The 14449-nt window shown below is 33.0% G+C and overlaps 2 protein-coding genes across 2 annotated transcripts; one reads left to right on the plus strand and one right to left on the minus strand.

Moving 5' to 3' along the window:
- Positions 1 to 3730: 3730 nt before the first annotated feature.
- Positions 3731 to 5090, minus strand: LOC18043353 (F-box/kelch-repeat protein At1g23390). The gene has a single exon (XM_024185881.1). It carries the CDS (start codon positions 5078 to 5080, stop codon positions 3866 to 3868), a length of 1215 nt encoding a protein of 404 aa, XP_024041649.1. The 5' UTR covers positions 5081 to 5090; the 3' UTR covers positions 3731 to 3865.
- A 4908-nt stretch (positions 5091 to 9998) lies between these two features.
- LOC112099193 lies at positions 9999 to 10601 on the plus strand. The gene has a single exon (XM_024186316.1). The coding sequence runs from the start codon at positions 9999 to 10001 to the stop codon at positions 10599 to 10601; it is 603 nt and encodes a 200-aa protein (XP_024042084.1).
- Positions 10602 to 14449: the final 3848 nt, after the last annotated feature.

Genomic DNA, 14449 nt, shown 5'->3' on the forward strand with positions numbered 1-14449 from the left:
TAATATTTAAGGTAAATGATAAATTTGTCTAAAGAAAAAAATTATAATTCATTTCCTTATAAATTTTATATTAAAACAAATAAAAAAATCTAATTTCACTACTCTTCTCCATTCTTTTCTTCTCTCTTCCACTTCATTCCACTCTTTTCCTTTCCTCCATTTTCTTCAAACCAAATATGTCCTAAATACATATTTTAGCGTTCACAAATGAGAAGCTCTCTGCATACATATTATCTGAACCGTGACTCCGTGAGACGGCAATGGACCAAGCCAATGGCAGTAATTATAATATTTTCATATAGAGAGTATCTATAAAATGAATTTGTGTTTTTCTTTTTTTATCTTTTAATTGATTTTTAAATGATATGTGTACTATAATATTTACAAAAAAAGAAGAGAAAAAAGGCGATACTTCTGTGATTCAACACTGTTTCTGCAACCATATCTCTCGGCAAATATTCAGAGTAGAGAGCAAGAAGATCATCAATCCATGAGTGAATCTTTGAAGCGGGAGCTTTGATCAAGCAATGCAGAAACAAAAAAACAAAATTGGATTTGGATCAAACACTAAGGTGCTAAGGGGGGCCACCCAGCGCCGGCCCTAGGAGATCAGACTGATTGATGTTCGATAAAATAATATATATATATATATATATAGATGTACTCAACATGGCGATATGTCCCATCCTTATTGGACCAACATCTAAAATCAGATGCTACATAGCGTGATTATGCCCCTTTTCCGAAATCACCTTTTTTCTTTTAAAAAGCAGTCTTTGAATTATGGAAATGAATTAAAGAGTTCTCGATTTGAAAGCCGGTTCGTTCGATTTTGGATTTTGGATAGCCGGACCACCAGACTGAGAGACTTGCATGTGTTTGATTTTTTTTAGATGAAGCGAAGCGACGCAAAGCCAAGGGAATGGAATAGTGGAAACAGGAAAGTTCACAAGTAACAACTGTTTTTTTTTTCCAAATTCTGGGATGTTTAAGTTGTGGAGATGATTTCATATGGGTCCATGATTTTTTGGCATTGGCTCTATTTTAAAGTGGTCCCTTTTGTTTTCAAGTGACGATTTTTCATTTGGCGGACCACCAACCCTGAACCAACTTGGATCATTATTCCATTTCAATATTTCATTCTTTATTCGTATTATAATATTCAATTTTTTTTTTTTATTCGATTCTTGTAACTAATTTAACCATGTGGCGAACTACAATTTGTCATCCATAATTGCTTTGCTCATCGTTTAGTCTTATATAAACTATCATCTCCACCTTTTTTTTAAAAAAAAAAAAAATTCTTTTAATTCATGTTTACAAGAATTTTCAACTACTATACCCTTGACAAGTCAGACGTTCGAAAAAAGATTCTATGCAATGGAACTGGGCTGCTTAATCCGCCAGTCCCAACGAAGGGCTTTCCAAACACTATGGGCCTACACTTGGGCTTTTGGGCTGGTGTAGAGATCCATCTAAATGATGATTTTTTTTTTTTTCGGGGGAGCAACAAATTGTCGGACCCTTCTAAAATCTGAGTTAAGGAGCATCTCCGCTGGCATATGGCCTCATCAATGCAGCCACATCCTCATTGATCTTAAACTGCAGGTTGGGTTGAAATAGTTGGAGCTTCGAACATGCTCCAATTGGGATTGAATTTTGTACTAATGTGATACGCTCATCCAAGATATAATTGTACGTGAGCTTATTTTTGAGTTGTTTTTATTTTGGTTGTCATTAAAGTGTATTTTTGACTCAATAATAACTAGTGGTTGTGCTTGCATTAGTATATTTACACTAGCAATGTCATTTTTATAAAGAAGAGTCTTGAGAATTACTTTGGCAGCTATAAACCCACGTTCGGGTGGGGGAGAGAAAAATAATTTTATGTTTTTTCCCCCACTTTTTACTGTTCAGTTGCACCCAATGTGAATAGTTGAAGTTCAACTTCCATCAAGTTTGAGGAATTTATAAATTCTCATCAATGACTGAGAATTTCAAATTCCTCTCTTATTCTAATGTAAAAATACCAATATTATCTTCCAAATAAAATTAATCTTAAATAAGTTGAAGATTTAATTAATAATTGAAACAATTTAATGCAAATAATTTATATTTATTTTATTAAATTATATGATAAAACTATTTGAAAAAAAAAAATGCAGTACATTGCAATTGCCAGATTGTCACTGGGAAAGGTAGCTCGAATTTCACCCTAGGCGCACTTCACGATCACGACCACCGCCGACGGCATCATTGTGAGCTAGTCTACAACTCTATGGAATTAGAAATAACAATATATATTGTTATTTAATTCAAATATCGTTGACAATCCATGGACTAACTATTGTATTTTTTTTTCAAATTTACGTCGACTATTACATTATTTGTATTCAATAAGCATATGTTTAGAAACTAATTTGAACTAAATATAATTAGTTGTGCAGTCTTAATTAAATTGATTATAAAATAATAATGAAGTAATTAAAAATATAATATAAAACTAAATGATTTATTATTAGTTTATTTTCTAGATTAAATTAATTTATAGTTTGATTATTTTTGTTATATTTACCAATTAATATTGAGAATTTAACACTAAAACTCAAATATGCCCGAGTAAAAAAAATTTAGTTTCTTTCCCCTCTCAAATTCTATGTCAAACCGAACAATGGAAATTGATTTTCGCACTATTTCACTCTCATCACCACTCCCCTCCTCTCGTTTTCTCTCTTATTTTCTATTTTCCTTTCGTCAAACCAAACACCATGAGAGTTTATCCTTGAAAGTGCCAATAATATTTTTTGAGGTTTGGATTTCCTCAAAAATAACTCATTTTATCCTTGTTTCTTTCTTTTTCTTTTTTCTTTTCTTAAATTTATCATCACAAACAATTTGTTTCTATAACATTATCACTATGTAATTGTCAGTAACAAAAACCCAAAAAGATTATGGTATATGCACAAGTTGTTTGACTTGTTCTTGTTGCTGCAATTATCAATATAACAAAAATAAGGTAAAGTTCTTACGTTAGTTTTAACCTTAGTTCTGTTTAGAAACTAACAACGCAGCAATGGATGGAACCACAATCCATATATAAACACGAATACGGAAATTAGAAATTTGGAATTTCGCAAATGTAAAGAGTTTAGAAGAGGGGATTATGGAGCAAATTTGAGAAAGACAATATCAAATCAAAGCAATTAATTGAAAAGTGGAAAATGAAAACGCCGCAACTATTTTAAAACCAATTGCAAAATATTTCACAACACTAGCAATGCGTGCGGGTGCGACAAATAATGGATCAGATCATGTGCAGTCAGAAGGAGAACGTGCATGGTTGCAAATTTCAAATACTGGAGATATAAAAAGGCACATCTTTAGATCAACAAAAATAAACGCAAAGCCACTAAGTGGAGGGCAGCAGTTCGAACCTCCACAGATGTATTGTGGGAATATTTTATTTCTTAATTAAATTTGAGTGAAGACAGTTTTCTCCCTTATCTAAGTGTGAAGAGTAGACATCGCTCGAATATTTGTGAGGGTTAAAATTTAGGCGGCGTTCTATTAGCATTGATGTAAGTTGGTCCCAGTAATAGTTTGATTTGTAAATCTCAGTTATAGTCTCATGTAATATGAGTTGTAATTTGAGCAATAATCTCATGTAATAAAAAAAATAAAAATAAAAATAAAAATAAACGCAATCAAAAATAAACTAAAAATACTAAAAGACTAAAAGCCTTGTGTATGTAGTCACTCAACATATTAAATCTGAAATATTAAAACAGACCAGCAAACGTATAAAAAAAAGAAAGAAAGAAAAAAAAATACAATAAGTGAGATGTGCGGGACTCAGAAGAAGAGGTCATTGAATTTGTTTGAAGTATACAGATCTTGGATTTTCATGCAGCAAAGCCCTCTGCAAATCTCCGATGCCGACGCTAGAACACGTCAAAATTAACCTGCCCTTTATTTTAGCATCCTCCTCGTCCACCACCACATTCTTTATTTCACTCCATTTACACTCGTCATCACCGCATTCACCAATCTCGCAAAGCACCAAATCCTCGGAATTTGAAGGATTATGCAAGTACACTGAATCTCCCATCGACGTTACACCGACGCTAGTTAGAGAAGCGCTTCCACTTCCACTGCAGATCTCTTTATTCCCTTTCAGCTTCTCCAAAAGCGCTTTTGGCATCTCACCTATCTCCTTCAACTCTTCCAACGACCCCCCTTTTATATTTACCTGCCATATCTTTAAACTCTTGACGTCCTCAGCTTCCCGAGTGAGCCCCACCGCAATCAAACGGTCGTTTGCAAACGTGATCGCGGAATAAAATACCTTCTCGTCGTGATCAAATTGACGTAAATGGAACTGTCCCGACCAGCCCTTAGTACTGGGGTCGAATGAGACCGTCACGCCCGAGTACTTCTCAGTCACGTAAAGTTGACGAGAATTTACCGCAACCGACAGCCAAGTTGAGGCAGCTGAGTCTTTGAGAACGGCTGGCATGCTTTGGCAGATTTCCCACGTGCGAGTGTCGACGCTGTACATCTCCACGGCCAGCGGGTCGTCTTCGAAGTCGCAGGCCCCGCCGGCGACGACGACTTTGTCTCCGACCAAGGCGACAACGGGGTCGGTCCTCCACACGCGAGGGGCGTCCACGTGGTGCCAGGCGAGATGGAGGGGGTCAAAGGAGAAGGAGAGCTTGGAAGGCGAGAGGGTGTAGAGAAGCGTGGAATGGGAGGAGCGGAGGAGGAAGTCGAAGGACGAGGGTTGATTGTTCTTGATTTCGATCCACACGTGGGAGCGGGCATCGTAAGCGTGCGCGGTTGTGAGGTAGGGGGCCATAGTTCTCTGCGACTGCGTATGCAGCAGCAGCCAAGGCTTGATTTTGTTGACGCGACGGAGAGAAGAGAAGACGGCGCGGTTCCATGATCTAGACACGTAACAAGCAGAGGCGAGGTCGATCAGTGGCACCTGCGACAGTATGGCCTCTAAGATGTCTCCATGGACAATACTATTATTAGTATTGCTGCCACTATCACCTTCTGGGGCCGCTGCTTGTTTATCCATTTTCGATTGTATTCTTCGTTTCAGCAAATCCTCTTCTTCTTTGACTTTATATAGGCTAGGGGGAGTGGCGTGAAAAAAATTTATGACGTAATCTAATTAATTCATTTATAATATAATTAAATTTAATATAACCATCACTTATATAATAATTTTTTAAAATAAATAAATATATATTATAACATTATTTATTTATTATATAATTGATATAGTAATTCTTATGTATTATAAAAATTTTCAATTACACGATTCTCAAAGTAGATTTAACAAACATACACGCGATTCATTTATTTAAATATGATTGATTTTTCTTACCATAAAATGGTGGAGAAAAATCTAATACCTGCTTTCCTTCTCCGTAATGTTATGTTGTTGGTTGTGTATATATGTGAATATATGACTCATCATATAATGGCTATAAGTTAACACTTACCTAATATTACACTTAATAGATTTTCTTTTCCACTTACATATTTATATTTATATTATGACGGAAATTCTAATTCAAGACAACTAGATAACATATATACACTCATTTATGCTGCTCAATTGGGAGTATTCATTATATATATATATAAAGTGCCATTAGAGTATAAAAACTGTTGGTTTGATCACTTCTTGCAGTGAAAACGATTAATGTTAAATGTTTAAATTGTGCATAAAAATTAATTTTCTCGTGCACCAAATTTAAAAGTGAAATTTATAAAAAAAAAAAAAAACGTTTTGTTTAGTACATGAAATTGGGAGTGAGGTTAGCGTGTTGGAAAAAAAAAATAAAAAAAATTATTATTATAATAGGTTGCAGCGCAATGTTCTCAATAAATAAATAATTCACCACTAGATGTACGTGCTACTTCAATAAATAAATCTTTCACCTAAATTTCTAAAAATAAATATTAAATTATTTTTTAATTTAAAAAATTTAAAAACCAGAATTTTTGTTTTATCCTTATAAAATTTCAATATTAAATAAATAAATAAAATACTTGAAGAACATCAATAAGATAGTGTTTTATCATCACACAAATCATGTTTTGGTGAGTACAACCCCTTTAATTTTTTAAATTAGAACAAGTTAATCAATTGTAGTTTATGAGGTTTTATATAAAAAAATATTCACAGAAAATTATAAAGATAAATAGTACAAACGTTTGAAGAAAATATAAAGATAAAAATAATTATAATCCATTACTATATTATCACAAGTTTTAGAGATGAATAGTAGTGCTAATTAGTACGTTTTACTTTGTTAAGAATGAAATAAATTAATTAGATAGAAGAAGTTTGAGAATTATCTTTTAATGATGTTATTCACACATTTTAAATTAAGAAAAAAATTTAAAAAATTAGTTTAATAATTTAATGAATAAAAAATTTCATTAAATTGAAAAAATAAGTAGATTTAATGACTTGATTGATTGGAAATAAGTTAATTAAGTCATTAAATCAGAAAACAACAGCCCCTTAATTACCCCATTTTTATTTATTTATTTATTTATTGTCTTTTTGGGCCGACTACATTGCGGCCATGTTGTTTGTTGTAAAATAATAAAATAAAAGACACTAGAGATTTTTAAATTTAACACATTAGTCCTGCTCCCACAAATTTTCAATTGCAGTGATGCTCCCAGAAGCCGCAGTTTGATTCTCCAGCACCTTTCTTGGACGTCGGCATGAAAGCAATTTTCCAAACTCACCAATTTGGACAATATAATTAAGTCTTCTTTATTGATGCAAGTGCGACACTTACAAATATGACATGAGCAACCAACTCGAATTGCCACCTATGCTGTTGTCCATGTGTGGTGCTAGTGAGTGAGGAAAAAGAATATATTATATTTATTTCAAATTTATTCTTAATAAAGAGATACTTTTAATTATTTTGAAATATAGTAACTGTTTAGATTTTTATTTTTATTTTTAAAAACATTGTCTCAGCTAAGTTGATGAAGTATATTAACTGTGTGGATGTGTGGTAATGACTTTTTAAAATGTTGGGGTGGAGTAACAAATATCAATTTATTTAGTGTGCGATTAATTTAAATTATTCTTTCATTTTAGGGACAAAATCTCAACAAAAAATATAAAAACCTTTGCTCAAACAAACAAAAATGATTTTGTAGACTTATAAACTAATACTTTATTATTATTGATGAATTAATATTTTTTTATCTGATCAAAATAATTGATTATGTGTTAATAAAAAGTTGTGTTACGTAAAGATAATAAACATTAAGTACATAGAACATGAAATTAAATTCATTTCTAAAATTCTGTAAATTTTATACACTTTAGATGGTAAAATCGCTTGTATTAAAAATAATAGACATTGAGGTTCGAACCCTGCTCATATGGATGGAGAGGTGATCGGATAGCCATTAAGCTAAATAATTAAAAAAAAATCATATCTATATTTATCATCAATTATAGTTAGTAAATAATATATATATATATATATATATATATATATAGATTGAGGAGTATCAGGAGCAATTTGTACTTTACTAGATGAGGAAGAAGCAGCTTCTATCCTATCTAGTTGTTCTCTGATGGCTTTGGCAAAATCTGATTTTGATTCAAGGGCAAGCCTTTGGCTAGTTTTCGAAACCTGAAAAGGTTTGAAAATAGGTTCCTTAATAGTTAGTAAATAATATATATATATATATATATATATATATATATATATATATATATATATATATATATATATATATATATAGTTTTACTCTATATTAGTTAATAAGAAAAATATTAATTTGACTATATTAGTGAGGGCTATCTTGGTAATGCTGCATCTTTTAAAATAATTGTTATCAGCTGTCCTGTAGAAATAATCAACTGTGAAGAGAATCAATTAAACACTTAGTAAAATTTATTTTTAAAAGCATTGCACGTTTTAAAAGCAATTGTACATGTTTGGTAAATCTTGTAGTTAAACTGTTGTGATAATATAAATAACTAAAGTATACATGATATTGAATAAAATTTATTTACACATTTATAAACTTATATATAAAATTATTTTTTTTCATGTATATATAATAATTGATTACTAATACTATTAATTTATTTTTTATTTGATTATCTCGATGTAGTTGACAATAATAATACTTTTTAAATTTAATAATTTATTTGTTTAAATATTAAAAATTATTTTAAATTTTTATAATATGCACAAGAATATATATAAAATTATATTGGGTATAAAAATAATTCTCAAAATTATATTTTAAAAAAACTACCGCTTTCTTACTTTTCAAAATTTGTTATATGATTGGCTAAGTGTACAGTGTACAGTACAGCTGTTATTGCGTGCTTGTGCAATGGGTGTTGGGGCACGGGGTTTTATTATGGGTGATGGATAAGTTTTGTGGTACTACGTTCCATGATATTACTGCCACGTGTCAACTTCAAGTGATATCTTTTTGCTTTTGGCCTTTTTGGAAGCATGGTGGGATTTTAATGGTGAAAGTGTGAAACATTTGAAAACAGTCGAAAATTTGAGCATCTTGCAACAGTCTATTTTGTAAAAGACCAAAAAAAAAAGGGAAAATTTACACTAATAGTCATAAAAATTTTGGCTTTTTTTATCTTAACGCCCTAAATAAATTTCTATTAACATTAGTCATAAAAGAATCTTTAAGACCAAAATACACCTCTCTCTCATCTCTCCCTCAACACTCTCTTTCACCCATCTCTCCCAAACCGAACAAACTCCCATCATCGGCGGTAACATTAGCCCTCATCGACAGCGGCTTCATCCCTCATCGGCGTTCGATCTACCATTTATAGTCTTCAACAAAATCTAGGTTAGCTATTTTATTTATTTTCATTAATACGTAGTAGTATGAGTTATTTTCTGAACTTGCTCGAGAGTTTCAGTGAACTGCAAGTCGTGAGTGAATCTGGCAACATGCTGCCTGTTGCACGAAGCTTGGTGCGACAGGCACCTGTCGCCAGATTCACCCACGACTGGCAGTTCACTGAAACTCTCGAGCAAGTTCAGAAAATAACTCATACCACTATGTGATGCCGATTAGTGTTGGATTCGAATATATTATGATTGGATTTCACTTTTATCGTTGCTTTTTGTCGTCGCCGTTGGTTGATGATTCAAGAGTGGAAAGATGCCTTTGGTTTGACGAAAGGGGAGAAAGAATGTTGCTTTTGGTTTGTAAAGAAGGGTAATTTGGGAAGAAAAGCGTGTGTTTGACTAATGTTGATAGAAAAAAGTTGTGAGGATTAATTGTGAAAATAGCAAAAAATTTATGGTTATTTTCATAAATTTCCCAAAAAAAGGGAGAAATTTACAGTAATAACCATTAAAATTTTGATTTTTTTCATCTTAACCCCTCAAAAATATTTCTATCAACATTAGCCATTAAACAACTTTTTAGACTAAAATACCCCTCCCTCATCTCTCCCCCAACACTCCCTTTCACTCATCTCTCCCAAACCGATCCAACTCCCATCATCGGCGGCGACATCAACCCTCGTTGGCGGCGGCTCCATCTCTCACCGGCATCCGATTTACGATCTACAACCTTCAACAAAACTTGGGTTAGTCATTTTTCTTATTTTCATTAATTTAAAATGAGATTTTAGAATAATAATATTTATAGCTTGAGAATAATGGTGGTGGTGTTTGTGGTGGTTAGTAGTGTTTGGGAGTCTTGTTTTTCGATTTTGAAGTGTTGTGGCTTAATTTTGGGGGTGGAGAGGGAGGGGGGCAGGGCGCGCCCGCGCCCATGCGCGCCCCACTGTCGCACCAGATTTGGTGTGACTGCAGGCGCTGTCGCACCAACTTTGGTGCGACAGGCGCGCGCCTGTCGCAGCAATTTTTAGAGTGTCCTTTTTTTTTTAACGAGTCAATTTTTTTTCTGTAAATGTAATATAATAATTTTATAAATATTACAGATACATGGCGAAATCAGAATCACCGGATATCGAAGTAGGCAAGATGTATTTTCGTTATGCCGATCATTTTCCAGGTCGAATTTCGAGCATGTGTAAGTTATCTTCGGTCGTAAAAGCCATCGAGGGAAAATTAACAAAGCGGCAGTTGAGTATGTTCAAAAAGGATATATTTGGGCATTTCTTGGAGTGTCGAAGTTTTCCATTTAGTGGGGTAATTTTGCACAATCTTTTACTGAGGCAAGTGGCCCATGAAGAAGATAGTCGTGAGGATCAGTTATGGTTTCAAATTGGTGAGCATTTGATTCGCTTGTCAATTGTCGAATGGTGCTTGGTTACTGGACTTTCATTTGGTGTTGATACCAATAAAAAAAATGATGAAATGGAGCAGAGACTACGAAATACGTATTTTGGTGGTGTGCATCGTAAGATTAATGTGAACGAATTCGATGCAATATTTAAGGAGTTGAAATTCGAGGAAATGGACGATATGGACGCATTAAAGATTGCGCTGTTTTATTTTGCGGACAGAGTACTAAATGCAAGAAAAAATCACTGTCAAATCAATTTCGACATGTGGCTCAATACCTTCACTCGGAACTCGAGGTGATGTGGTAACGAATGTAGGAATGCATCCAAAATTAGTTACGTCGGATCCCATATGTAATACAACCCTCACCATTTCATCATCAAATATATCCATGGGTAGTGCACATACACGATATAATGTGTTACTAGACCTCAAAGTTGTCTTCATTGTGATACTATATTCATTAGGATTAATTTGTAACACATCGTATACTCTTGCCAATAACTGATCAAAAAGACAATTTTTCCCAACCAAAAAAGCTTTATTTTTACCATTGACATATTCCATACGCCCATCCTCTAATGTCTCCCACCAACCATCGTAACACAATTCAAGTACAACTGAATCTATTAAGCCTGAAATTATAAAAAAAAATAAATTATTTCAGCCCTATCAAATTAATAGTTAATTATAATGAATCTGGCTTTTGGTGCGACAGGCTGACTGTCGCACGAAACTTGGTGCGAAAGGCTGCCTGTCGCTCCAAGGTTTGGTGCGAAAGGCTGCCTGTCGCTCCAAGGTTTGGTGCGAAAGGCTGCCTGTCGCTCCAAGGTTTGGTGCGACAGGCTCCCTGTCGCCAGATTCACCCACGAAATCATCCGCAGTTCAGTCAAACTCACGAGCAAGAAAATAACTCATACCACTATGTGATGCCGATTAGTGTTGGATCCGGATAAATTATGATTAGATTTCACTTTTTATCATTACATTTTGCTGTTGCCGTTGGTTGATGATTCAAGAGTGGAAGCTGCCTTTGGTTTGACGAAAGGGGAGAAAGAATGTTGCTTTTGGTTTGTAAAGAAGGGTAATTTGGAGAGAAAAGTATGTGTTTGGTTAATGTTGATAGAAAAAAAGTTGAGAGGGTTGATTGTGAAAATAATAAAAATTTTATGGTTATTTTTATAAATTTCCCAAAAAAAAGAGTAACAAACCCCTATGTTCCTGGCTTTATTTTATTATGTCATTGATTTAATATTGAAGCACTAGTATTCCACTCGAGTCAAATAATAACTACATTAAGCAAATGCATCATATATTCATGCAAACTGAACAACGACACTTCAAACTCACATTAACCTTATTTCAAAATAACTCTGAATTATTTATTAAGAGTAAACACGTGAGGCATATTCTATTAAATTTTCATTTATCTATTTTATTTTAGGTACTATCACCATATGACGCCCCTGTTATAGTACTCGAGGTGAATTATATATTAACAAACATATAATTTTATTCTCCTATTTTTTTGTATTATAAATTAAACGCAAAAATTACAGATGATAAATAAAAATGAGTTCAATGAATTTATTTTACAGGGAAATATTTATCATCCCGATTTTATGTGTAATATCAGGCGCGAATTCAACATAAATATTTAATGGTGTATCGTGTATTATTATGTAGTGTTTCGGGGCATCGTGCCAACTTCGGTTACGGCGTCGCTTTCAGCGGGTTACATATGTAATCCAACTGCGTGAAATTTGGACCACTGTTTGATTTTTTGTGTTTGAGATTAGGCTTAATCTTGAAACTGGGGCGCGTCAATTTAATTTGAAACAATTTTGAGCAACAAGTTTCAGTGGACGGACCCACCTGGGTTGTTAAGGGCATTTTAATGTATGTCCTCCTTATCTGCTTTATTGTGTTGTTGCCACGTGACTTGGAAATTGGAATTAAATCAAATTTTGGATTCGCCCAGGGACGTCGACAGTGATACCCATAAGAATTAATTACGGTTTCGTGGACTTTAGAAAATTTTAACTTTGCTTTTGTGTTTGGATTCTCTTTTCTCGGCAGTCGTCTTAGGAAAGAGAGAATTTTAGGATCAAAATTTTGAAAAACCAAATGGATTTGAAAATCTTCGTAATCCAATTGGTTGACGGATATCATGTTACCTACTACTTAGATAGAATCCGCTGGAATATTATTACTTCGGAATTGTGACTAAGGATGGCAATGAGGAGGGGGGGGACTAATCTCCCCGTACTCATTCTTGATATTTTACCTATGTCTTCGTCCCTTTCCCGTTTTTGTCAGAATTACTTGAGAGAATCTCAAATCCCTCCCCGAATAATAACAGGGGATCTCCGAGGGTTCCCGATCCCCGAATAACTAATACATTTTTTTTTTCGATTTTGAGTTAATCATATTAAAATAAAAAATTCAAATAAAAGTAAAGTTCGAAATATATCTTACATTAATATCCATTACAAAAGTCATATACATTAAATTAGTAATTAACGCAGCATGCAAGGGAGACAAACTTCTTTTACAAACTATCATGAACAAATTAATAATCTACTACAAAATTGTTACAAATAAAATCGAATTTAGATTCAAAATTAACTTTTTCAATGGTGGCGTGGGCACTTTATAAATGTGGATTATTTCCTTTACAATACAATAGTTAAATCGGAGCAAATTAAGAGCAAATATTATATTAGATTAGATTAGATATTAAAATTGTGATTCGTTGTAGGCAATTATAACATCTAAAAATAAATAAAAAAATAAATTTAAGTTTAAAATATTTAAAGAATATTAAAATTAAAAAAATTTGGGCTAATAGAATCTACTCGGTCTTTTTAATGTCCTAAATAAAAATTTAGAACTTTAATTAGTTAATTAGGCCCAAAAGTTTAATAATATAAATATTTTGATTTTGATTTTATTTTTACCAATATTTATAATTTTATAATTTAAATTTTATTATTTATTTACTAGTAATTTTAAAAAATTAAAATGAAATTAAAAATTAAAATGGGGAAATGGGTAGGGGATGGGGATTCCACCTCATCCCCCGTCCCCTCCTCGAATAAGAAATTGGGGAAAAAAATTTCCCCGTCCCTTCCCCGAATAAGAAATTAAGTATAAAATTAGTTCTATATCCTTCCCAAATAGGAAAAATTTCCGAGGGTACCTGTCTCCGTGGAGATTTTTGCCATCCCGAATTTTGACATCGCTCTCGTCGATTTTAAGAGCCTGAGATATTTAATTAGAGCATGTGCATGGTGCATGCATGGATAGATATTTAATGTGAAGTTATCAGTACAACTCAACTCATTTCTGCTTGCATATACGCTGAGAAGAAGATGAGGTTGAGAACCGTCTCATAAATAAAAGATCAATATATATATATATATCTCATTGAAGAAAATAAATGAAAGGATAAAGATGGGATTAGATGTCATTTTCCACACAACGAGTGTACGGTTCGTGTATGGAGGCTCAGAAAACCTTCAATAGCTTGGATACATTTTAGACAAAAAGATCAAACAAAGGATTATACTTAAAATTTTCACAAATCAGACTGGAGCCTGCCTCTATTTACAAAGACCACTCTAATTCTCTTGTCTGTATTTAATTATTTTATGAGTTTATATGAATCCAAAATCCCGGTTTCTCTCAGTCATATATGAGAAAAATTAGTCAAAATAATTTATGATTTTTATATTTTTCAAGTGTTGTCATCTCTTAGATCCGGACTCTGAGCAACACAAAAATATTCTTTCTATGTTTTTTTACTATATTTTCTAAACACATGATGTGGTAAGTAGTGTAAGAAGTTATTTGTTTTAACACTTACAGTTACAGAAAGGTACAGAAGAGTCCATTTCTTGGTTGGATTTTGAAATTGATTTGTGATGCTGCAAGCTTGTTTTCGTGGCTAAAAAAGAAAGTAGAATGCTAACCATGGACATTAGAAAAATATCTATAACTCTAGTAGGTTCCCCTAATTTATGGGGAAAAAAGAAAAGAAAATGATTTCTTGCTTTGGTTGAGATGCCGCAAACTTGGACTGAATTTCCTTATTTTAGATTTAAAAATTTTCCACAAGTCGAGCAAGTCCAAAGATAGGAGATAAA

The sequence above is a fragment of the Citrus clementina genome, unplaced genomic scaffold (genome assembly GCF_000493195.1).
Source record: "Citrus clementina cultivar Clemenules unplaced genomic scaffold, Citrus_clementina_v1.0 scaffold_4, whole genome shotgun sequence".
Lineage (NCBI taxonomy): Eukaryota > Viridiplantae > Streptophyta > Magnoliopsida > Sapindales > Rutaceae > Citrus > Citrus x clementina.

Bases quoted from the DNA above. Each gene is read 5' to 3' on its own strand.
- LOC18043353 (XM_024185881.1), bottom strand. From the start codon at position 5,080: ATGGATAAACAAGCAGCGGCCCCAGAAGGTGATAGTGGCAGCAATACT.
- LOC112099193 (XM_024186316.1), top strand. From the start codon at position 9,999: ATGGCGAAATCAGAATCACCGGATATCGAAGTAGGCAAGATGTATTTT.